We start from the raw sequence: 24,723 nt of genomic DNA, 5'->3' as shown, positions 1-24,723 counted from the left end.
ATGTCTTTGGACTGTGGGAGGAAACCAGAGCACCCAGAGGAAACCCACACGGACATGGGGAGAAGATGCAAACTCCACACAGACTGAGTGAGGGTCGAACCCACATCCTCTCGCACCACCCAGGCGCTGTGAAACAGCAGCGCTACTTGCTGTGCCACTACGTTGCCTTTTTTAATTAACTACAGCTTACATTTTTACTGTAACCTTGTTTTTCTTTTTTACCGAAACTCTGATAATGTGCTCTTGACCGAGGCTTTTTAGTCAAAGAAATGACATATGGTATAAATGATTGAAGTGTAAATGTGAAACCTCCAGTGGTTACATAGGGAGCTATGTGCTGACCTGTTGTTCACAGAATTCAATACTTTATAATAGAGCTCTCATGAAATATAGACAACAGGGCACCTTTGGATCATCGGCCTGTTTCAGCATAACACTCCTTTTTTCCTTAGAGTGTCAGACGGCAGGGTCAGCAAAGGGCTCGATGCTCTGGCTCCAGAAAGATTTCTCCTCTGCGCTTTTCAGCTTTGCAGTTGTGTACTTACTCAGCTGCAGAAATTACCTGGCAAGGAAGAAAAATATACACGCTGCTGGAGCACTGAGCAGCTGGCTAAATTTAAAGTGGTCCCTCTTTGTACTTCTTGGCCTGTAAATAGAGCAGTTTGCAGGCGGTAATTATGGGCCATTTTCCATTTCTTTACATTTTGACAGATTGCAGAGCGCAGGTGCTTTGGTGGCAGGTGTCCAGCTGTTCACATCAGTGACATGAAAGGCCAGATACGCTACTTTACGTAGTGACCCCATCCAAGCAAATAAACCATGGTTCCTATGACCGCGAATAGACCTCAGGTGACCAGATATTTATAATGACCCTGTAAAATTTTATTTTTTAATATGTTAAAAGAAATTGGAAAAAAAGGTTGTTTAATTGGGGGGAGTGCAGTGGGTTGGACCGGGTCCTGCTCTCTGGTGGGTCTGGGGTTCGAGTCCCGCTTGGGGTGCCTTGTGGCAGACTGGCGTTCCTTCCTGGGCGTGTCCCCTCCCCTTCCAGCCCTTTGTCCTGTGTTGCCGGGTGGGCTCCGGTTCCCCGTGACCCCGTATGGGACAAGCGGTTCAGAAAATGTGTGTGTGTGTTTAAAAATTTAAAGCAACTGTCAAGCATACAACTGTACATAAAAACACCCAACGTAAAAATATTTTCTGGAAATGCAGAATTGGAAGGAATTATTGTATTCTTCGCACAAGCCTCCTTCCTCTCAATAAGATTATTGGTAATATTTTTCCCTGGTGGTGGGATATTTGGCAAAATGAAACACAGTTTGCTACAAATACCTTTATTTCAATATTTCAAGGGATTTGCAGGCATACTATCCTAAATAGACAGCACAAAAAATTATTACAGTTTGTAAAAGAACAAAGAAAAAACCTGTTAAATCATATTGTTTTACATACAGAAAAATTATTATCGGGGAAAAATAACTAAGAAAAAAAACATTGGACTCACCGTCTGTTGGCTGACACAGTAATATAGGGGATAAAGCATAGACGTACGAACTATAGTGTTGCTGTTAATGGTTTGTTGTGTGTGTGCTGCGTTGCCAGTGCCGTAACGCAGGTGTCCCCAGGTGCTAATCCTTCAACGCTAGCCGTGAACACTGCCAGTGATTTACACCTCAAACACATCGGTGCCCCTGTGCCGAGCTCACCCCACGTCTCTCCGCAGCTCTATAAAACACTTATATATGACAATGTATCCATTTGAATTTAAAGCACAGTTATTTAATGTTTTCCCTCGCCACAGTGGAGTAAAGACTGATAGAGAATGCTGGGGAAAAAGGCGCGGCAGCTGCACGGCTCTCGTGCCAGAGGCCTTCGGTGGTGCAGGAGGCCAGCAACTGCACCGACGGGCAACTGGAGTTGCCGGCGCCCCCCCACCAATTTAAGCCACGCCCGGCGGCACGCACCCTCAAGGCTTATGGGATTCGGAGTCCAATTCCAGTCTTAGGCTCCGTGAAATAGATTGACAGGCAGGTCCAGCTTTGATGAGGTGTAGCCTCGGGGGGCACCTGGCTGTGTGTGTGATGGGAGTCTTGTGATTAGCTGGAGGTGTTGTTGACCTGAGCAGCATGGTGGCACAGCAGATAGCAGCCGTGTCTCACAGCAGCTGGGCTGTATGGGTGTAGGTTTGACTCCCACTCGTTCTGCGTGGAGTTTGCATGTTTTCCTTGTGCTTGTGTGGGTTTCCTTTCAGAGTGTAAAGACTGGTGACTATAAATTGTTTGTAGTGTGTGTAATTACCCTGTGATGGACCAACAGTCCCTTCTGGGTATACCCTGGCTAGCCTGGAGCCCTGTGTTTCTTCTGGGATAGACTCCAGACCCTTGTTTGGACAAGCAGTTAACAACAGTCAGTGACAGAATCCCTCTGGCCTCAGTTTACAGACCTTTTTAATCATCACATATGTGTTGGTTTCACCAAAACTGCCAAGAGATTAACAATAACCTCCCATTGCTGAAGCGCTGGATAGATGAGTGTAGCTGTCCAGGCTGAAGTGGCTAGCGTTGCGGGAGGTCGCTGGCTCGCATCCCAGCTGAGTTACGCCAAAGGCTGCAGAGGGCACAACGCCCGACTCTCCCGCTCTGTGCTCCACGCTGCCGAGAGGCGCCGCACCTTGCTAATGTCTCGGTGACGCATGTCAAGCTGCTTCACGCTACGCCAACTGGGTCACTCGGGTTCTGTGACGGCTTCCTTCCCTTTATTCCTGACGAAGTGTCACACTGGCACCGGAGCAGGCCTTTAAACACTTGTGCTGTCAGGTCTGCTTTCACAACAGGTGAAGACGACAGTTCCCAGCGTGGTTAACAGCCGCGCGCTTAGTTCGGTGGGGATCCGGCTGGTCTCATTAATCCGCCACGGTGCTGCATCAGCAACGCTCAGGGAAACTTCTATGTTAAGTAGTTAAGTGTAACCATGCTGAATATTGTTTACAGGTTACAGCAGTGCTTCTAAGTTCTTTATGCATGCCGATGCTTTATAAGGGCTTAAGAGGGTTACAGGTGCCAGAATATAGAACGAGATAGCATAATAACTGCATCGAAATCAATTTTAACATTCACGAAGCATGAAGGAGCCACATTTTTGGGGTCTTTTGGACCCACTTCTCTACCGGTCTCCTAACTGCCCATACACTTGCGTCACATCGTCCGTCGTAATCATCTGTCTATATCTTATCAATTCTGTCTCGAGCTAGTCATGTGATGTGAGCGGGTGAAAACTGTGGTTTTGGCCAAACCCACACCTTTGAGAAGCACGCGTCTGTATGTCTAACCCTTCCTATGAAGTGCACTTGTTTGCTCTGAGAAAGGCATTAGCGAAATGAATAAATGTAAATGACACACAGCGGGACACACTGTTTCAGTTCCAGTTCAACATCAGCAGGGTACAAGTGTCAGTCATGCTGCTCCCCTGGTACTGGTTTGTTGGGCATGCGCGTATGGAAGTGTACATAGATACACACACAGGTACACACACACGTAGAGGCAGAAAGCACACTTAAGCGTGCATGCACACACTGAGCTTCAGCAAAAAGAATTATTGGTGCTGACTGTCAAAAATGGAGAGATAGAGCGGGAGGGTGGGAGCGGTGAGGGCGACAGAGACGGGAAGATGGAGGGCTGGAGCCAGAGAGAGAGAGAGAGAGAGAGAGAGAGAGACAAAGAGACGGAGCCACGGGATGGAGAACAGAGAGGGAGACAAAGAGAGGGGACTGCAGAAAGCGGCAGGGAGAAAGGCAGCACGTGGAGAAGAAGACTGGGCCGAAGTCCAGGAGAAGCTCTTTGGGTGAGAGAGAAACGGGTGCCGCGAGGGGGACACAGGGGAGGATCGCAGCCAAAGGCAGCAGCGAAAAATTGCTGTGTGACAACAGTGTGAGGCAGCGGGTGGAAAATGGGAGGAAGGTGCCGACTGCATCCGCTGGAACTGTTATTAGTGATGATTGCAAATTTCCCAGACAGATCTGTTCACCTGGAGTACTCACTCTCCTGTCTCAGAGAAGCATTTAACAGCAGGGCCACCTCAGTAGCTAAAGAGAGTCAGAGATGGAGCCAAAGGGGGGAAGGGGGGAGGGTTTAAGATTTATGAGACAGGTGGCGTAATGGTTACAACTGCTGTCTTGCACGGGAAGGACCCAAGTTCAAATCTCACCTGCTGCTGCAATACCCTCGAGCAAGGTACCTTACTGTGTCACTTACCTTGAAGTGATACAGTAAAAATAACCAAGTATTATAAATGGAACAATCACTGTAAACAGCTTATCATTGTGAGTTATTTTCAGCTATAAATAAATTTACATTTATTAATTTAGCTGATGCTTTTCTCCAAAGTGACTTAGAGTGTTAAGCGATTTGCAGTTATCCCCCCATTAATACAGCTGGGTAATTTTACTGCAGCAATTTAGGCTCAAGGGTACAACAGCTGGAGGTGAGTTTCAAACCTGCAGCTTTTGGGTCCAAAGACAGCAGCTCTAAGCACTACGGTACCAACTGCCCCTGATGTCGGAGTAAATGTAGGATTGGACGGAAAGAGCAACTGGAGAGCCCCACCATGTAATAGAAAGATGGTTAACGTAAGCGAGATGCATGCAACACAGCTGACCCAGACAGCACCTCAGCAGGACTAAAAGGGTGGGAGGCGAGGAGGTGAAAGGGGGGAGGGGTTGGGGAGAGCAAATGAGAGGAGAGTATGGTCAAATAACATTTTATTACAAACCCCTGTGGAGAAGAAATTCAGTGTTTTTTGCTTAGTGTTTGGAGCTGGATCACGGAGCGATCCTGGGGGGGGGGGGGGGGGGGACAGAGCAGCTCCCTCTCCAGCTCCCCCTCCTAAGCTGTAGCTGTGGCTGATTCATGACTCTACATCGCTTAGTGTGAATTGGGAGCCAATAAAATCGAGTCAAGATTTACTCTGTTGTCTAAGTCCTATGTTCCTATCTCATTTGTACCAACCATTCCCCTCCCATCCCACCCCCCCTTCCAGCAGGTAATGGAAAGACCCCTGTCTAGCGCCCTCTGAAAAAGCAGGATGTGTTTATTCCTCTGAGTCCCACCACCAGGCCTTGATCAGCAAAACTTGTGCCGACGACTGATGGGGAAAAACACTATGCAGGGCTTCCATTTTACATGTATTCATTCAGCAGGGTCGTTTCTCCAAAGCGACGTAAAACCGTTTTTAACTAGTATTTAGCTGACTTCCTCATTTAAGGTGTCTTACTGTGCCATTACACTGCACTCAACTCCATACAGCTATTCCCACATTTATACAGTAGAGCTCTGAAACACTCAGACATCTCACACACACACACATATTAAGGTCAATTAAGAGTCACCCATTCACTGGAAACACACGTCTTTGCACTGTGGAGGAAACCAGAGCCCCTGGAGGAAACCCACACAAACATGGAAGAACATACAAAGTCCGTACAGACTGAACTGGATTCAATCCCGCAGCCCAGAGGCTGTGAGGCACCAGCGCTACCCCATGAGCGACGGTGCTGTCCAAGGACATGATGGTACCACTCTGTCCTCCAGTCTCCTGGGACGCACTGCAGGCGGTTTGGCCTTTTCATTGTCTGGATGCTGCTTTCCCTCTCGCTGCCCTTTAAATGCAACATCAGGCAGGCCCTGCGTCTCGAGAGCCACACCCGGGCCGCGCATTCGAGCGGCAAGAAAAATGCCACCGCATTCTTTGCTTCATATATCAGCCCATATGATAATCAAGAGGCGCAATTTACATTTCTGGGGCAGCGCGGTGGCTTCATAAATAATGCATAATAATGACATTGCATAGTAAGAGTAAATATGAAACGGTTCATCATGATAATGACTAATGGTAATAATGAATAATGAATGCTAGCGGGCCACGCTGCGGGTAGCCGAGCCTCAGGTTTTGAGCTTGTACGCTCCTATGGAATCAGATCACAAGGGCTGAGCGCCGGCAAATGCGGATTTAACCCCACGCCTGGTCCGCACACCCCAGGGAGAGACGCGTAGCTCTTAAATGCAGTCAGATCTTATTATGGGACAAAACCATGTTGCTGCGGGCAGCTGTGGCTTCCGTGTTGCACTTGTGACAGGAGAGCAGCGAGTTGAAAGCGTGCGTCCGCTTTAACATGACACATGAGTTGCCAAGTTTTTCCAGCACCGGTTGTTTATGCGAGTGGCTTGAAGTGTAAATTATAAGCTGTGTATTTCAGCTCGCACAATGGTGCCATCGAAGGCATTAAGTCATCGTGAAACAGGTTACAGATGTTGGCGAAGCAGCCTGTAGTACAGTTCCATATGTTCATTTAGCAGACGCTTCTCTGCAAAGCGACGTACAGTGATTATTAACCAGAATTTAGCCGACACCTTTATCCGAGCACCTAATGTGACACACACACTAGGGGCTATTTTGTGTCATCAGTTCTCTTAAAACACATGGCTTTGGACTGTGAGAGGAAACCAGAGCACCTGGAAAAACCCCACGTGAGAAGATGCAGGCGCCGCACGGACCGAGCTGCATTCAGACCCACCTCCAGCAGCTTTGAGGCACCAGTGCTACCTGCTGTGCCTTTGCTATACCTTTGTTTATGGCAGGGTTCGACTGGGCTTGGGCTCCTGTTAGCTTTGCATTATTTGTTCCAGCTCAGCTAACACATTAATTTCTCAGTTACTTCTGGTGCAGCAAAATTAGTGTCGTGCCATTAATAGGTTGTATGGGGTCTGTGTACCGAGTGCTCGGCACCGGTGCTGCAAAATCAGCTCGGTTTTGCGTACCGATCCATCGGTGCTGGCGGTGGCGTCTGCGGAGGTTGGGACTGTACAGGCTCCTGCGGCGGCTGAGGCTCCATCTCAGCAGAGGAAATGAGATTGATGTCTGGGAGGTTCAGCTAGTGCCAGAGGAACCGAGGGGGAGAGAAACGGTCAGAGATTCCCTGGTATGAAAACTATAATCACCTCACATATCCGTGTCTCCGGGCTTCAAACATTGCCCTTTACATGGTGGACATCTTTGTGTCTGCTTCAGCACTCTCTCTCTGCGCTCTGTCTCTCGCTCTGCTTCTCGCATTCATATTCTAAGCACTGCATTTACATGAGCAGGTAACTTGTGCAGCGAAATGTATGGAAGCATATTGTGGTACGCTGTATTCTGGGTTCAGATAGGGCGAAGAAGGACTCACAGGCAGCATTCATTGGAAAGCCAGTACATGAAGGAAATGATGCTCTTGGTCCAAGGACCCCTCTTCCTCTAGGACTTACTCCTCAAGCCAGCCTTCCCAGCCTACTTAGCCCCATTATGTTCCCTGTAAGTCCCTCCGGTGGTTGCACACTTTATTCACATTTCTCCCATAATTCAACTATTTACAGTTAACAGATTTCCCGCTCAATATAGCGAGGCACAGAAGGAACAAAACTCCAGTGTATCGCTGCATGACAATAGCAGGGACATGATAAAGAAATCTGGATCGTAAAAAGAACGGCAAATTATTGACAGCTGCTATTAAAATTGATATTACAGTTAGTATTTATTACTTACAGTATGTTGCTATGATATATTTTCTTTCGGAATGTGGCATGTATGGCCATACTCAGCTTGCTGCTCCGCAGAGCTGCAGCTTCCTCTGATATAGTCGTCATTTTTTCCATATCAGTACGGAACTGAAATGGGGAATACAATAAACAAAAATGTGGAAAAAAGATGATTCTTAAGACCAAGTGTTTGAAAGAGGAAAGGAGAAAATGTAATCCCAGTGCAACCTCTGCCAGGTTGTGTGAAAATACTTTTCCCTTTTATTTGCCCCGTCTTCTGTGGAGGCTTTTCTCAACAGATGAATTATGTAAACAATCTCTTTACTATGTGAATTTTCCTGTAGTGGAATTCTTTCACTGCAACAGAATTCTGCTTGTTTAGGATTGTGGAGCACAACAAATTGTTAAAATAGAGTTCATCTACACATGACCGGACCTTGGATGACTGGGTTCTGGAAAGAGCGGACGGTCCACTGCATCACAGCATTATTCTTTAAACACACTTTCCAGTGTTTAAAAAAGAAAGAAATGGGGGGGAAATCTGCAAAATGGGACAGAAATTCTTTAGAAATCACAGTTCTTTCAACTCACACATTGTCTGAAACCACTTATCCCAAGCGGGGTTGCGGCAAGCCAGAGCCTAAGCCAGCAACACAGCGCGCAAGGCTGGAGGGGGAGGGGACACACCCAGGATGGGACACCAGTCCATCACAGGGCAACCCAAGCAGGACTCGAACCCCAGACCTACCGGGGTGATTTACTTTCATCAAACCTTCAATAATACAGTTTTATTATAAATACAGATTTGGTAAGAAAGTGTTATAAATGCTGTGCCTTCTTCCAATGCAGCACGTCTTCTATTGTCTTATTTTGTCATATTGCGCTGTTAAATAATTGCAGCATAGTAAGCCTGTGATCATGTCATAATGATGAAAAATGAAGTATGTGATGCAGTGGAGTGATCAGTCAAACACATGGCCAGACCCTCCACTTTGTGAGGTCATGTCAGTTATGAACTGTATTTTCAAACCATGTGAATGTAGCACAATTATAAATTCACATTTTCAGCTCTGGTTTTGTCCCATGATCTGTGAGCCAGTAAGTGTGGAAATCCGTATTTCACTTATTGGTTGGATTCTGCAGTGAAAACGCACTGAAACACAGCTGTTTTCCAGGCATTTGTGGGGGGGGTCTTGTCCATCACCGTTCGCGAAGCTCAATAAAAACTGCCAGTAGCGCTGATCACCACTTTCTGGTAATTATAGCTAGAGATGGGCTCCCACGTTAGATATCGGCTCCTGGAGCATAGTGGTACCTGTTCTCCTGCGATTCGCCTCTCTTTCTCATTTCAGTTGTGTTTCAGCTTATTGCCTGTGCTTGTGTCACATACTGCTGCTCTAGGATTGAGAGCTTCCGGTAACCCTTGTTCTTTAGGAGACAACAGATGCAGCAGTTCTAACTCTCAGCTGAAGGGTGAGTCCAGGAGTCGCAGACAGTTCCTACTCTGCTGCTGATGGCTGGGTATAGATGTTAATCATCGATGGCAGCAGGTGGCGCAGTGGTTAGAACTGCACGTGTCTTGCAATCAAAGGGCCCGTGTCTGAATTCCACCTCCGGCTGCAATACCCTTGAGTAAATAAAAAGAGAAAATCTCGCACAGCTGTATAAATGGATAAATCGCTGTCAGTTGCTTTGGAGAAAAGTGTCAGGTAAATAAATAAATGCATAAATAACAAACAATGTTGGACTTCAGAGAGTTGGATTTCGCCCACTTCTGTTTGGAAAAGATTAGAAAGTGACCCGTTCTGCCAAATAGCATCATATGCATTTTTACAAGCCAATTGAACATGTAAATGAGATTTTTGTACTTTTTTGCCCCGTGTTTTCAGTAATTGCGGTTCGCAGATGCAATATTTTGGAAAGAAGACAGCGCTACGTAAGACGGTCCAGCACAGGGGTATTATTTGGACCCCCCCCCCGCAACCCCCACTGTCTCTCCCTCCATCCTATCAGATGGGCTGTTTTCCCTGTCCCTGTAAACACGGCTTTTCCGGTGCAGCAAACCTCTGCACGGGGTTCCAGAGGGTTTTATATAGAGATATATGATACGGGCCGACCCTTCACCTTGCCTTCCTCCTCCCGCTGGCTCTCGCGCCGAGGCTGCGAGCTCCGAAGCGTAGTTTTGCCAAGGTAATTTGTCCTCCTCTCTTATTTTTCTGGGTATTGTGAGGTGAGGACTTGGGGAGCCAGGAGACTGTTAGACTTTCATTATGCGGTAACTGGATCCCCGTTCCCCTTGGACACGGACCGCGTGCTCTTGCCCTGCTCGGGTCGGCGGGTTAAGCTCATGCGGCGGGGCGGTTCACCGGGTCAGATCCCGCTCCATGCGGCGTGTCGCCAAGGCACCTACACATAGCGCAGTTTCATCATGTTCTCTGGTGGCCTCCCTGTTCTGGGGCTGGAAGCCACAGCCTTCTGATGTCAGGCAGGAGATGCATGCACGCTCACAGACACACACACACACACAGAAGCCTGAAATAAGGCCTGTCGCCTTTGTCTGGATTTTCCGCTCGTACGTTCAGCAGGATGCGAGTCCCAAAATATCACCTAGCGTTTTCCTTCATTTAGGTAAAGGCACTAATACAAAATGAACTTTTTTCACCCGTGATTTATTACGTTTTGTTTCACGAAAAATGTGAGACTCGGGGTATGAGCGCGAGTCGTTTAAGTGATTTTGAGGCTGACATAAAACTTTTTTTTTTCCCCGCGCCCCATGATTTATGGTGTCGCACAAAATGTGAAATTGAGTATATGAGTGTACAGTATTCAAGTGATTTAGTGTCCGAATCAGAGTGTGAACACACTGCCGGCTCCATGGGCCTCCATATATAACCCTCCTAACCTCAACAGGCACAGTTACAACCACAGATATTGAATCACTAGATCAATAGTCTCACTTTGCTTCAGCAAAACAGTCCATTGTCTCAAACTGTTAGCTCGATAAGACTAGCTCAACATTTGGCCCACATTTTTCAGTGCTTTGGATATTTGAAATAAAAGTAAAAATATTTTTAAAATGACAGTATTTTTAAAAATGCATCTTTGGAGATTTGGGTATTCGCTTTAGAACAAGGGTTTTGTGTGTGGGGCAGAATGTGTGTTTTTGCTCCAGTGTACTGTTTACATCGGGGTAGCAGAGCCATTTCCATACCTTTTTTTTTTATTTTAAACTGAGGATCAAGTTTGTCATCCCAGCAATACAGTATTTAAAGCATTTATCTGACACTTTTCTGCAAAGCAACTCACAGTGTTAAACTACTTACAGTTATTTACCTGTTCATACAGCTGGGTAATTTTACTGGAGCAATTTAGGGTAAGTAGCTTGCTCAAGAATCCTGCAGCTGGAGGTGGGATTCGAACCTGCAACCTTGGGGTACAAAGGCAGCAACCCCATATAGTAAAAATATTTAATGTGTCTAGCTTTCCAGTTTAATTGATGGTATCACTTCTAATTGATTGTATTGGCATAGCAGGAGGGTGCAGTGGCACAGCAGGTTTGGCTGGGTCCTGCTCTCTGGTGGGCCTGGGGTTCAAGTCCTGCTTGGGCTGCCTTGTGAGGGGCTGGCATCCTGTCCTGGGTGTGTTCCCTCTCCCTCCAGCCTTGCACCCTCTGCTGCCAGGTTAGGCTCTGGCTCCCTATGACCCTGTAGGGGACAAGCAGTTCAGACAATTTAGGGAAGTACCTTGCTCAGTACACAGTAGGTGGGATTTTAACTTCTTCAAGTGGAAGGTGTCAATGCTAATCACTGTGCCACCTGTTGCTCCAGTATATTTTGTATCTTTATTTTACACACACACACACACACACACACACTTTCTGAACCGCTTGTCCCATACGGGGTCGCGGGGAACCGGAGCCTACCTGGCAACTCAGGGCGTAAGGCCGGAGGGGGAGGGGACACACCCAGGACGGGATGCCAGTCCGTCGCAAGGCACCCCAAGCGGGACTCGGACTCGAACCCCAGACCCACTGGAGAGCAGGACCCGGTCCAACCCACTGCGCCACCGCACCCCCCCATATCTTTATTTTAGTCTTAACTATTTTTTCACAAGGGTAGGAGTAGCACTGTAACACCTGGCCCATGCAGCTCTCATGATGGGATGGCAGGGAGGAGAGGGCCAGCTGGGAGGGCTGCTGCTGCCAGTGGTTCTTTGTTTTAGCCTGGTCCTGCTCAGGTAAAGGTGAGATGAAGGTCAGATTGCCAGACTCATAAACGAGTGATTCATGAAGCATCACACAGACACCCGGTACCAATGGACCTCCTCATCCGCTCCTTAAAGCACTACCGCGCTAACAGTTTGGTGGCATCATTAAAACCCTTCGTTAAAGGGCTTCGTTATGAATCAGGGTATGGGCCGCAGTGCCCTTTGGAGCGTGCTCAGTAGACCGAGGATTCCAGCAGACCCATCAAAGACGGAGAGTTGTCACAACCTCGCAATCAAGGTCACGCTTTCGCTGTCTCCCTGGCAACCTGGGCCTTCTCTTGGTCCACACACAAGCGCAGCTCCCTCTCTAAAACGGTCCTTTGCCATCTGAGACCCGCTTCAGTAATAACACTGGTGGCGCTTTATACGGAGAGATTAGTATGATGTCACGGGCAGTTGCATTATGGGAAATGTGTCGTGCTTCTTCTAAAATGGTAAAGATTTTGTTGCTTTTTAAAGATGCAATATGTGACACTGCAGGTGGTGTTGATGCAATCACAAATGTTGAATCGCAAAATCGATACTTTTGAAATTACATTCTGTGCAGTTCTACTTTCTTACTGATAAACACACACACACACACACACACACACCTTGAGAGCTTTTATTTTAAAGGGCACAATTCATACACACACTGAAGTGTCCTTTCAGATGCTGCTGTTTGCATGCTTTCCATTCCACATATTTTCATTTCTGTATGGGTACAACGCTTCTGTGGTTTTACCTTGCAGCCAAAGTAAGACCAATGTAAGAACTGATCTGCGACACAAGCGATTCGTTCAAATCCAGAGAAGAAATCTGAGCAACAGAGACACCTTTTTTTTTGCAGTGACGATGGACTTCGGTGCTCTTTGAGCCACCTGGTAGTGTAGAGATTAGAACTTCGGTCTCCTGCTCCAAGTGCACTGGTTTGAATCCCACCTCCGGCCCTGCTGTAGTACGCTTGATTGAAAAATTACTTGAGTGTATAAATACGTAAATCACTATCAGTAGCTAAACGCTGTAAGTCGCTTCGGGGAAAAGTGTCACGTCAGTGTGTTTCGGTGGGATTCGTGTCTGTTTAGTTGCCATTTTGCACCATATTTCCATCTCAGGCTCGTGAATTATCATAAATGCGTCATGCCAGCAGTACACAGAATGGCTTGATTAGTCTCGCCCTTTCTTGTTTGCGCGTCGTGGGGCCACGCTGGGGTCGGCACTAATGGATAGGCCTGGTGGCACATGAAACAGTCTTTGTCGAAATTCAGACGTGCTCTTTTATGTACACAGAAAGGCCACGGCAATCTGAGAATATCTATTTTGTACGCTGGGATAAGCCACTAAGAGGAAATAATTGGTCCAAACAGTGTTACGGGTGGACCGTTGTACTGCGGAACCCGAGGCCGTGATGTAAAGGATGTGTATGCAGTGAGGACTGCCGGATCTGCAGGTGGGTTCACCCAACGCCGGATTTGCGTGCGCAGGTCTCAATTACTGAGTTTCCGCTCACTGTTTACCTGCTCCATGGCATGTGTTTACCGCGCTCCCCCATCAGACGAGCTCATTGTTCCTGAAGAGAAGCAGAAGTTTGTTTTTCTCTCTCGCTCTCTTTCCCTCTTTCCCTCTTTCTCCTGAACCCTCGGCGCTCTGGAGCACAGCACTCATGGTATTCCAAGCGTGGCGGCGCAGGGTGGAAGCAGGGAGGACCTCCCTCCCATTGATGCCCCGCCTCTGAGCACATGTGGTAGAGCTTTCTGGCAGTGCAGTGCAGTGCAGTGCAGGAGTACGTTGTGATCAATCCCTGTTTGACTCAGGATGTGGGCTGCAGATTGTACACACCCCCCACCCCCCAGCCCAAGCAACTACCACAACAGATTGGGCCTCGGGCACCGGACACCCGCGGCTCACAGTCAGCCTGTAATGTTTCTCTCACTTTGTTGGTATGTCAAAGAAATACTATATTTGTACTGCTGCTCAGCAGTTGGATTTTTTTTTTGCTGGTAGATTTGAAAGGGCAAATTGAACCGGTGCCAGACAGGAGTGGGCTTGTTAGAGGGAGAATCAATTAGAAATTAGCATGTTTTAGAAGTGCTTCAGGGGATGCGACTCTCAAGATCCCATCACCGGTACGTTGCCCCTCAACCGAACAGACAGTACATTATATGAGCCACCCCCACCTCAACTGTATATTGGCTAAGAGCAGTGGCCCAGTCAACTTCTTCTCTTTGATGAATGTAACTAATATTCAGCTCTTGAAGGTGTAAAAATCCGTAGGTATTTTGTACAGTTGCCTGTGGTTAAATCCATAAAGTTGATCTGTAAATCTGTCGTTATGGGTATTAAAGTTGATGCTTTTATTAACCTACTGTGTATCTGACATTCCAGTATGAGGAAATGAACCCGATGTTGAATCAGTGTGTACCTGATATTTGGGTAGTGTCTCCTTAGGGCACTTTACTATATGTTTTGGATGTCTGTCATTTTTTTCCCCAAACCCATTTCCCAGTATGGCCTCTGTGGAGCTCAAATTGATAGCCAAATTCAAAAAGGGCCGTGTTGCATTGTGATGAGTTAAATGTTACTTCCCAAATATTTTAATTTCCGTGTTTCTTATAGCTGCACACGGACATGGACCGGGGTGACGGACGCACGAAGTATGTGCTACGGGGCGAGGGAGCAGGATCTGTGTTTGTGATCGACGAGAAAACCGGCAACATCCATGTCACCAAACCACTGGACCGGGAGGAGAAGGATGAGTACCGACTGATTGCCACGGCGACCGATCGGCAGACAGATCGTCCCCTGGAGCCCTCTTCCCAGTTCATCATCCGAGTGCAGGACATCAACGACAACCCGCCTGTCTTCCAGGACGGCCCCTATAGTGCCTCCGTCCCCGAGATGGCTAATATAGGTATTGTGCGGCTAGAGCGCTTGCCATCACAGGTCGTGCTGTGGTTTGTCGTGCTGTTTCCCGTCCTCATTGTTTGATTGCTGCCTTGATTGGCCCTGTTCTCGCCATCAGCCCTTTGCTGTATTTGTGAGTTTGAAGAGCAGGATCAAAGGACGCTGATGCTTTTCCATGAAATCATCCAAAAGAAAGAAAAAAAAAATGCACAGAAGGTTCAGATATACCTTCTGATATGTGTATCCATTTATCGTGCTCTCAGTCTCCATGTGAACACATCAGATTTCCCATGTTCACTCATGTTTTCCTCTTTTCTTTTCTGTGTCTTCCTGCTTGACTGGGTCTCTCCCTCTTTTCTCTTTGATGGATCAGTGAGGTTGAGGTATCATCTTCAGGCAGCACTCTCCCTCATCCACTTTCTCTACCATTGCTCCCTCACTCTCCATGACACTGTCAGTGCTTTGATGTCAAAAACAGCAACAGCTGCTCCCACAAATCCCCTCTTCCCCGAGAGCTTGTCAGCCAGTGCCCCATGGGAAGCGTAGTTCTTTTTAGAATTTCTATATTTTTTTCTAACAATTTTAATCTTTCAGATAAAGTTGATGGTCTTTGATTTGTCTGGTCGGGAGGTGGGGTGTGGATCCATGTCTGGCTCTAGTGGTCTGGGGGGTAGAAGGTAAACAGGAGTGGAAATGGGGCAGGGAAAGGGGCGCTGGGTAGTTCACCGGGACTCGAAGGGAAATTGACCGGCTGTCAGAGAACATTGATGTAAAGAAATGTACAAGAAAGATTATTAAATTATTTAGAGATCAGAAAAAGAAAAGACTACGGGGGTGCGCTGTCTACCTGATTTGTTTTTCAGTGGAAGAGTTTGTAATGACATGTTGCAAATCTTTTTTTTTTTAATTTTTAAAAGGTATAATTGCACTTCAGCAAAGACTATGTATGCCACTACTGTTTTTTAATTTTTTTTACCTTCCAGACCTGAAATTGTCTTATTGCTATAAAAATATTTTGTGGTCCTGTGCTGTCCTGGGACTTCGGTGTGCTGTAGTGGTCAGATTATCAGTGTGTATAAACTCTGCTGAGCTTTTTGTGCGCATACTGCTGTTGATCTCGTGGACATTCTGAGCACTGCAGTGTGTGTGTGCTGTGAATTTAACCTTCCCTCTTTCTGACGCACTCTCTCTCTCTCTTTCACCGTCTCTGTCTGCCAGGTACGTCTATAATCCAAGTTACTGCGACAGATGCAGACGACCCAACGTACGGGAACAGCGCCAAGCTGGTGTACACGCTGCTCCAGGGACAGCAGTACTTCTCGGTGGACCCTCAGACCGGTCAGCCTCTTAACCGACTCTGTTCGGCGTGTTTGATTTGTCTTCCGCTCAGCCTCTTCCGGGCACTCTTCCAGTCGTCCCGACACGTCTGTTTCTCTTCTCATCTCCCCCCCGTTCTTTGGAACCCCCTAGTTTCTGTTCCCTCTCCTTTTTTTTAACAGCCCCCTGAAAAATAAAATCCTCTCTCCCACTCACTTCCTCTTCTCCATCTCTCTCCATCTCTCTCTCTCTCCTTCTCTCGCTCTGTTAATTCAATTACGTTCAAGTTGCTACATCGACATGACAGGAATACATTTGTGTTGCCGAAGCAGAATTCCAGCAACTACGACAAAAGGGACAAATTATGTTTGCAGAGGAGCCCGAGCGCTGCTCAATCTCTCGGGTGTGTCTGGAAAGGCAGCTTAGTCTCTAGCTGAAGGAAGCGGTGGGCCGTGTCTCCGGGGTGACTGGCTGTCACTCAGTATCCCCTCGTTGCTGGTGCTGCCAGCTCCCCCAGGAGGAGGGCCAATTTGTCCATGTCCAGAAAGAGACACTAAACTATTTCTTTTTAAAAATTCACTTTAGCGCAGTGTTTACTTATTTAAAACCTTTTAATGTGCTTTCATTTGTATACATACCAGAATGAGATCCGTTTCGACTGGTTTTCACATTAATTTGCTTATTGATCGCTCCAGTGCTGCTGCTGGAAGCCGAAGGACCCAAATGCGGCACACCTCTGAATCGTCAGCCCTCTTTTCACCTTCTTTTGATATATAATTTGTTTCAGTGGCACAGCTGGAAGCTGAGAGCCGTGAAAACGGTCCGCCTCTGAACCGGCCGCATGCATTCGCTCTTCCCAGGTTTCTGCTCACAGCATTTGCAGCCAGAGCTGCTCTTTTATACATGAATTCCCCCCCCCAAGTTAATTTTTACTCACTGTTGAGTGTGTCTTGTCCTGATCCTTGGCCTGCTGTTGCTCTTCTACTTGTTTAGGTGAGAAGGAATCAGTGTCACTGCACTGGAGGATTCATAGTGTTTTATATGCATTACTTCAGCCGATTCTTTCCTCCAAAGAAAATGTTAATCCACTTACACTGATTTACCCATTTGTACAGCTGGGTGATTTGTACTGTATCAGTTTGGGATAAGTTCCTTGCCCGGGGGTACTACAGCACGAGGTGGGATTTGCACCCTTGTCCTTCGAGTACAAGAGCGCCGCTCTAACCACTCTGCTAGAACTACTTTGTTTTTTCACTTCTTCCCCTATTAAGTAAAGTCTCAGTCAATGACCCCATACTTCATTTCCATATAATGCAATTAGTTGAACCGATTCAAATAGAATAGTCAAATATTAATATTAATAGGCTGTCTGCGTACTTTCTTTGTAGGTTAATTAATTGCCAGTCTGCTGAGTTAATATACATTGCTGTGTCCAAATACGTAATTCTCCTGCAGAGTGCTATGCCACACTTCACTGAGGTACGGCTTGCTTTTTTTCTTGGCCCATTGTCTTTCCTTCTTCCCACCCCAGCAGCTCTGGCAGCACATTTATTTTCCCAGCAGGCTTTGCTACATCCTCTGTGCTCTGGGCACTAGTAAAGTGCAGTCATCTGCGCGGCGTGGCCATTCAGAGCCATTGTCCATCTCTTCCTCCAAGTGGCTGTGTTGGCACAGTAAATGCATTTGTTGTGCCGCCCCCCCTCCCCTCGCTCCCCCACTGTTCTCGCCCTCGATTCTCTCCCCCTCGCTGGCTTTTTAGTAACTAAATTAAAATTTTCAATTTGGTTTATTGGCATGGAAAATGACATTCTTGTCACGGAAATTGCATAACAAACAAAAGTATGTAAAAACAAATGGTAATTATGTGGGATTATGAGGAAAAATAAAAACGCCTTAATAACAACACAACAATACCCCACAAAATGAAAGCAAAAACATGTGAAGGGCAAATTTGTTTATAAAAGAGAATAATTGAATAGATTAATAAATAAAACTGCAGAGTATTCGTTTCACCTCTCAGCATTACACAAATTCAAAATGATACATATACAGTAACATTACTTACGTTTTCCTATGCAGTAGCTTTGTGTGTGTGCATGTGGTGTGTGTGTGTGTGTGTGTGTGTGTGTGTGTGTGTGTGTGTGTGTGTGTGTGTGTGTGAATGGTGTCTTTATATTTTATGTGTTCGTATCTTATGTTCGTCCATGTACTGAAACAATTTCCGTGCCACCCAGGGATCCTTCGCACGGCAGTGCCGGATATGGACCGGGAGAGTCAGGATCAGTACCTGGTGGTCTTGCAGGCTAAGGACATGGGGGGTCACCTGGGAGGCCTAACAGGAACCACCACTGTCACCGTGAAGCTGACTGACGTCAATGACAACCCGCCTCGCTTCACCCAGAGTAAGTCTCTGTTGCATGCGATACCCTTTTCACCCTCTCTGTCTCTCTCTCACACGCACAAATACACACACACACACACACACACACGGATGATTTGTTTAGAGTTTATAAAGGCATATAGTTTTGCAGGGACATTCTCACACCATCTACTTTCCGAGGTTCGATTTTCTTTGTTTTGAAATTTTTTGGCCCCTCAGCACAGCAAGAAATAAATACACACACATACACACACCTATATGCAGTGCACGGAAAAACGTAGACCAGTACGTGCACACACACACTCACGCACTGAAACTTGCACACATACTCACACCCACACCACCTGCAAGACAAACAACTTTATGTGAATTCTTAATGACACCATTTATCCTACTCAGTGCTGCCTGTGCTGCTTCCGATTGCCTCCCTTTTTTCTCGAGTGTTTACGTTGCTATCAGATTCCACCTGCCTGTTTTCTGGGCCTTTTATAAGCCGTTACCGAATTCATCCTCGTTCTCTACTGTTACGCGTGTTACTTAGCGATATTGTAAGGAAAGGAATAAAATGAGCTGCTCTAATTTCTTCATGCTTACAGCTTTAGTTCTCTTTGTCTTTGGTTCCTGTCACTGTCGTGCGGGGCGGGGAACTGCAATTGGTGTTACACAGGTGTTGGAGCTCAACACTAAACATGCCGTCGCCAATCAACAGGACAAGGACTCTGCTTTGCTTCCAATCCTCACCATTCCTTCTCAGCTTGGAGACTGTGTTGTGCTCTGCTCGCCATGCCTAATTGGCTGGAACACTGGTTTGGCTTGTGTGATCTCAGCTCGCCATGTCTGATTGACTTTGACACTGCTTTCACGTGCCATGCCTGACTGACCAGGTGACTGGCTCCATTCGCGCGTTTGACTCACCTTGGCCGATTCATAGGATACTTGCTGCATTCGCACCGGCTCGCCTCTCCTTGCCTGACTGATTTGGAGGCAGCTTCCATTCGCAGTGGTTCGACTTGCAGTGCCTGTGAAGACTAGAAGCCTGGAAACATTCATAACGTTGACTTCCAGGTACTCATCTGACACTTTTCTCTAGAGCAGCTTACAGAGTTCAACTACTTGTAGTTATTCACCCATCTATAGAGCAGGGTAATTTTTGCTGTGTCGGTTCAGTGTAAGTACCTTTCTCAAGGGCACTACAGCATTAGGTGGCGTTCAAACTTGGGACCTTCAACTGGAAGGCACTAGCTTCATCCAGTATTCCACTTGCTTCCCCTTGCCTAATGAACTCTTTCCATCCAGACCTCCTGGACTCCTAAGTGCTCACCAACTGTGTGTCTGGTTGTGCTCGACTCACCTTACCCAACAAACTGGGGGATGCTGCTTCCTCTCACAGGAGCTCACATGTTTGGGGCACCCATGGAAGATTTTGAATATTTTATAAGCTGCGAAGCACCTTATCCTACGGCGCCCACTCTCGGTTTGTGGCAGGCAGCGAGATTGATGGCTTGACGGATCGCTGTACAGGTACACTCGTCACATCAGCATCTCTTTATGCCAGTACATGATGGGGGAGTGAGATACACCAGGGTTTTGTCATAAATATTACTAATTTATTTCCTCAGGGACGAACAGGCCGATCGCGGGAGTTGGAGGAGTAATCTCGTCTGGGCTATTATCTAATTTGTCCTTTGAGTGTGAAAGAAGGGGATGACAGGAATACAGAGACAGGCAGAGACAGGATGATAAACACAATCATTCGTCCTCCAAGCAAGCAGAGGGAGAAAAGACAGGAAAGAAAAGCAGTGGTGTGTGAAGAGATAGCGATGGGGCGGCAGGTAATATTTTTTAACTGGGTTTAAGCTCGTGTATGTACAGTACATTCAAAAAGGAGTGAGCGAGAGAGACTAAATAAACACTTGCAGCTCATCAGCATTTGTTGGGCAGTCGTACATACTCACTTCTCTGACATGCACACAGCATACACATAGAGAGCTGCAGACACAGACACACAGGCTGAGCACCGGGGTCTGCAGGACTTTGACGTGACACCTGACATTATTTTTGACAGATTGAACTTCCTGTTTTCAGAATCCTTCGCTACTCTCGCCTGCTCTCCTCTCTACTCTGCAAATCCCATTTCCCCCAGCCATTCATCCCCAGCCGCCATCGCTCCATCCCTCCCTCCCTGTTGTCAGGTTACCCTAACAGACGGTGCTGTCCAATTAAACCCTCAGAGGGGAAAAAAGGTAAACGTTGTGGCCAGCAGATCTCAAAATGCTCTTTCAAAATAGACATCTTGTGACACACAGTTCTGCTTTGTCAACACAGAATATTAAATTGCTGCAGTCAGCCGGATGCCCTTCATGTTGTCTTTACATAATGCGTAGATGGGCCGCTTTCATAACATCTTTCCAAAAAAAGTTAAAATATGTAATTATTTTTGGTGACAGTGTTATTTTCCAATTTTCTTGTGAAATTAGAAAGGCTTTTGAAAAGCTTTTGAAAGCTTTGAAAGTACTTTGGTTAACACGGTTATGGGGCAGCAGGTGGCATAGTGGTTAGAGCTGCCACCTCCCACTTGAAGGACCCAGGTTTGAATCCCATGTCCTGCTGTAGTACCCTTTGTCAAGAACTTGAGTTGAATTGCTCTGGCAATAAATAACCCTGCTATATAAATCATCGGGAGTACATTATTCATTTAGCTGATACTTTTCACCAAAGCGGCTTACAGTGTTAAGCTACTTATATTATTTACCCTTTTATACAGATGGGTAATTTTTAATGGAGCAGTTTAAGGTAAGCACTGTGCTCAGGGGAGCTACAGTAGCAGGTGGGATTCAAACCTGCAAACTTTGGCTCCAAAGGCAACAGCTCTAACCAGATTACTATTGGAGGCCCCTACATAGTTTAATGTTGTCACTTTGGGGAAAAGTGTCAGCTAAATATTATAACAGCCTGCTGCATTTATTGAAGTTCTGATGGCACTGCTTGTGTCTTTATGTTTTGTGATCCATCGGTGGGAATTCTGTATGATGCTGATGTCACTCATGTGCAATGGACCCCAACTCTACAGCCGAGGGGTTTGCTTTGAGTCATAGCAAACTAACATGCTTTTGCCTTTAGTGCCGGACCTCAGGTTTCTAGCCTCAACCGCATCTGTAAGTATTTACATGCCAGGACAGTCTCGTGCATTTTTACATAAACAGTTTTTCAGTAAAAGCTTGTAGGTTTCTGGCTGGGGCTTACTGTACATGAAGAGTCTGCCACATGTCCTTTGGCTTCTTCACTCGAATTTGAATCATCTAAAGGCTAACTCATATACAGGTTTTGAACTACTGTGGATTGAACCAAATTATAGGGGCTTTCTAAGACTTTGTTTATAGCAAAAGTAGCAGTCATTACAGCATCAGCATGGAGTAACCTTCAAGGCAGCAGAGTTAAATAGTAGTCTGATGGTAATGGGAATTTATTTCTTAGGGTACATGTACATTACATTTACATTTATGTTTATTTATTTAGCAGATGCTTTTTTTCCAAAGCAACTTCCAATGAACTGTGTGTAGTGTTATCATCCCACACACCTTATTCACCAAGGTGACTTACACTGCTAGATACACTACTTACAATGGGTCACTCATCCATACATCAGCATCACTGAGAAGTGGATGGTTAGCACATGAATCCGGCTTTGGGATCAGAGTATCATTGTCTAACGCTTGTTTTGGCTGCATTGTGGAATAGTGACGAGAATAACTACACACAAACGAGTGGTTGCAGTTGCCTTGTGGTGCAGCAGTCAGGGATATGGTGTCTCTCTGAAGCTGGCGTGTGGAGGACCAGCATAATACACTAATCAGAGCTGGAGAGCAGGCCATACATTTTTGGTGAAGTGTGCATCATGCATCTGTCAAACCAGTGAATGATGCGGTTCTATCACGCATCCGTTTATTGGAAAAAGCATTTGTTTGTTTTGGATGAGGGAGGGAGCTCATTCACGGTGTTTCTGTTATGTAGCTCTGGACCATTTGCAGAAGCCCTCCCCAACAATGGCCGTGGTCACATAAATGGGTAAGTGCCCTGCCATGAATGCACGGAATTGCAGCAGGGTCTCAGTCCTCCCTCCCCATTACTTACCAGAGACCCTCAGGCTTCGACTGTAAATTACGCATAAAAAATCTGTCAGATTGCAGCAACGTGGCGGCATCAGAGCACCAGCATGCATGATTGGACTTCTGCTCCAGCATGGGACATGTGAGAGGCTCTGCGGCCCACTCCGGTGGGGGTGCTCATAATTGAGGCATCTGCCATATGAACTTGCCCCCTCATAAGAGTCCTCTGCATTGAGAGAGGGACAGCGAACCAGTGACAGTGAAAAAAGCCTCGTAATTCTGCTCAGTTAAATGCAATGCACCTGCGGAGGAGGTGTGTCTTGTATCCCCTGCAGGAAAGGGTCCTTTTCCCACAAGTCCATGGGGTGAAAATTTTAGTACATGGTGAAGTATTGTGTGTGTATCAAGCTCACAACAGCAGGATGTGGCAGCACTGTCTGGGGCACGGGGAGTCCCCTACAACGTTGATGTCACCCACGCTCTCCGGGTCCCAACTCTACAGCCGGGGTGTCTGATTTGGAACAAAGAAAATTAACCCATTTGAGTAAGGCATTTACACTGAATTACTCCAGTAAAAATTACCCAGCCGTATAAATGGGTAAAGTCACTTAGCAATGTAAGCTGCTTTGGAGAAAAATGTCAGCTAAATAAATAATGATATGCTTGAAAATGCCAGACCTTTTATCACTGCACACATTAAATGTTTGCCTTTCACTGTTGCCAGAACACTTTTAAAATGTACTTTCTATATTGTGGAGATTGAAGTGTGACGAGGTGAAGGACAAGCCACAGCCTGAGGGTTGTTTTAGTGTCAGGGATGTGGTTCATCTGCGCATGACCAGACATCAGATGACCGGATAGTGGAATGGCTGCATAGAATAGTGCATTACAATATCATTTTTAAAAATATATTTTCCGGAATTTTAAAATAGCAAAGTGGAACGCATTGTAAAAAAATCTCTTTTTTTCAATAATTCAAAGTGACGTACTTATAAAACTTTTAATAGTAGCATAAAAAAAGTTATTATAAATTCTGATTTAGTAAGGAAGTGTTGTAAGGGATGTGTGATCTTCCAGCATGGAATTATTATCATTAGTAATTTTTGTCTTGATTGTTGATTAATTGGTGAAGTGAAACCAAAAGCGTTAAAAAAATTACTTAAATATCTAGAGTGGTTTTCAAACATACAACTGTCAATAGCTAACAAAAGTATTTTTTGGAAACTGAGAATTCTCCTCTTTCTTATTACATCCATTGCTTTGAGAAAAAGTACATCATACGTGGGAATTACCGGTTGATCCCATCACCGGACCCCCTTCCTTCAATCTAGTCATGTGAGGGTGAAGTGTACATATAATATTACAGTGAATCTCTGCGTGTGTTTGCCCTCCAGAGCTACTTCATTTCCTTCCTCGTGTTTGCTCTGTCTTGTTTCCTCTTCTGCCCCACTAGGCTTGCTGGGCTACTTGTGTGCTCAGGTGTTTGGTACTAGATGCCCTGCTGTCTGTGGTCTTCTGGGCACCATGGAGCTGGATGGAGTGTGGTTCGCCTCGCCTCGTCCCCCCCCCGGCACGCCAGAAGGCCATTATATAACACCCTGACTTTAACGCTCCGGAGGCAGGAATATCCGCTTATCTCAAATTTTCCATAGAACAAGTGATTCCACAGCTACGGAAGGCATTGTCAACACATCGCAGATGGAGACAATTCTGTTTAGTCACAGCATTTCCACAAATTAAGCATCATTTTTCTGGTGCCAACAACATCCCGGGTAAATTTAGTCCTTTTCTTTCTTACCACTCATTCACTAATTCTGACAGGCTTTCGGGACATTTATGACATTTCAGAATTCGAAATAATAAGCAGTTAACAAATACTAAATGCCTTTGCTCTGTGTTTGGGAGAACAGCAGTCTGACATATAAGTCTCAGTTGAAGAAAACACATGCTCTGTGGCAGAGAGCAGTGGGAGGGAGGCCTGCTTTGGACACACTTACACTTGTACCTTGTCATCGTCAGCTGGCCAGCTGGCACCACGATGACAGCTGAAGTGAGGTGATGCCGAGCGGAGAGTTCGTAGAGCCGTGCTGAAGAGCTGGGGCGTCAAATACACTGCGGAGCTACAGGACTGATGGTGGGCGACTCTACTGGGATGAGAGGTGATGAAGCAGTGATGAAAAAGGATGGGGATTGGTCGTGCTGGGTG

The 24,723-nt window shown here is 46.3% G+C and overlaps 1 protein-coding gene across 4 annotated transcripts in view; it reads left to right on the top strand.

The window, feature by feature from the left end:
* Nucleotides 1-24,723, top strand: part of cdh24b (cadherin 24, type 2b) — a 104,193-nt gene that overhangs the window by 36,127 nt on the left and 43,343 nt on the right. For all 4 annotated transcript variants that reach the window (XM_029255206.1, XM_029255205.1, XM_029255204.1 and 1 more), the window contains exons 3-5: nucleotides 14,427-14,721; nucleotides 15,933-16,052; nucleotides 18,266-18,433. In XM_029255206.1, the coding sequence (XP_029111039.1) occupies nucleotides 14,427-14,721; nucleotides 15,933-16,052; nucleotides 18,266-18,433 (583 nt within the window). The remainder of the gene's footprint in view (nucleotides 1-14,426; nucleotides 14,722-15,932; nucleotides 16,053-18,265; nucleotides 18,434-24,723) is intronic.

The sequence above is a fragment of the Scleropages formosus genome, chromosome 1, assembly GCF_900964775.1.
Source record: "Scleropages formosus chromosome 1, fSclFor1.1, whole genome shotgun sequence".
Taxonomy (NCBI): Eukaryota; Metazoa; Chordata; class Actinopteri; order Osteoglossiformes; family Osteoglossidae; genus Scleropages; species Scleropages formosus.
This window is presented reverse-complemented; position numbering and strand designations above follow the sequence as displayed.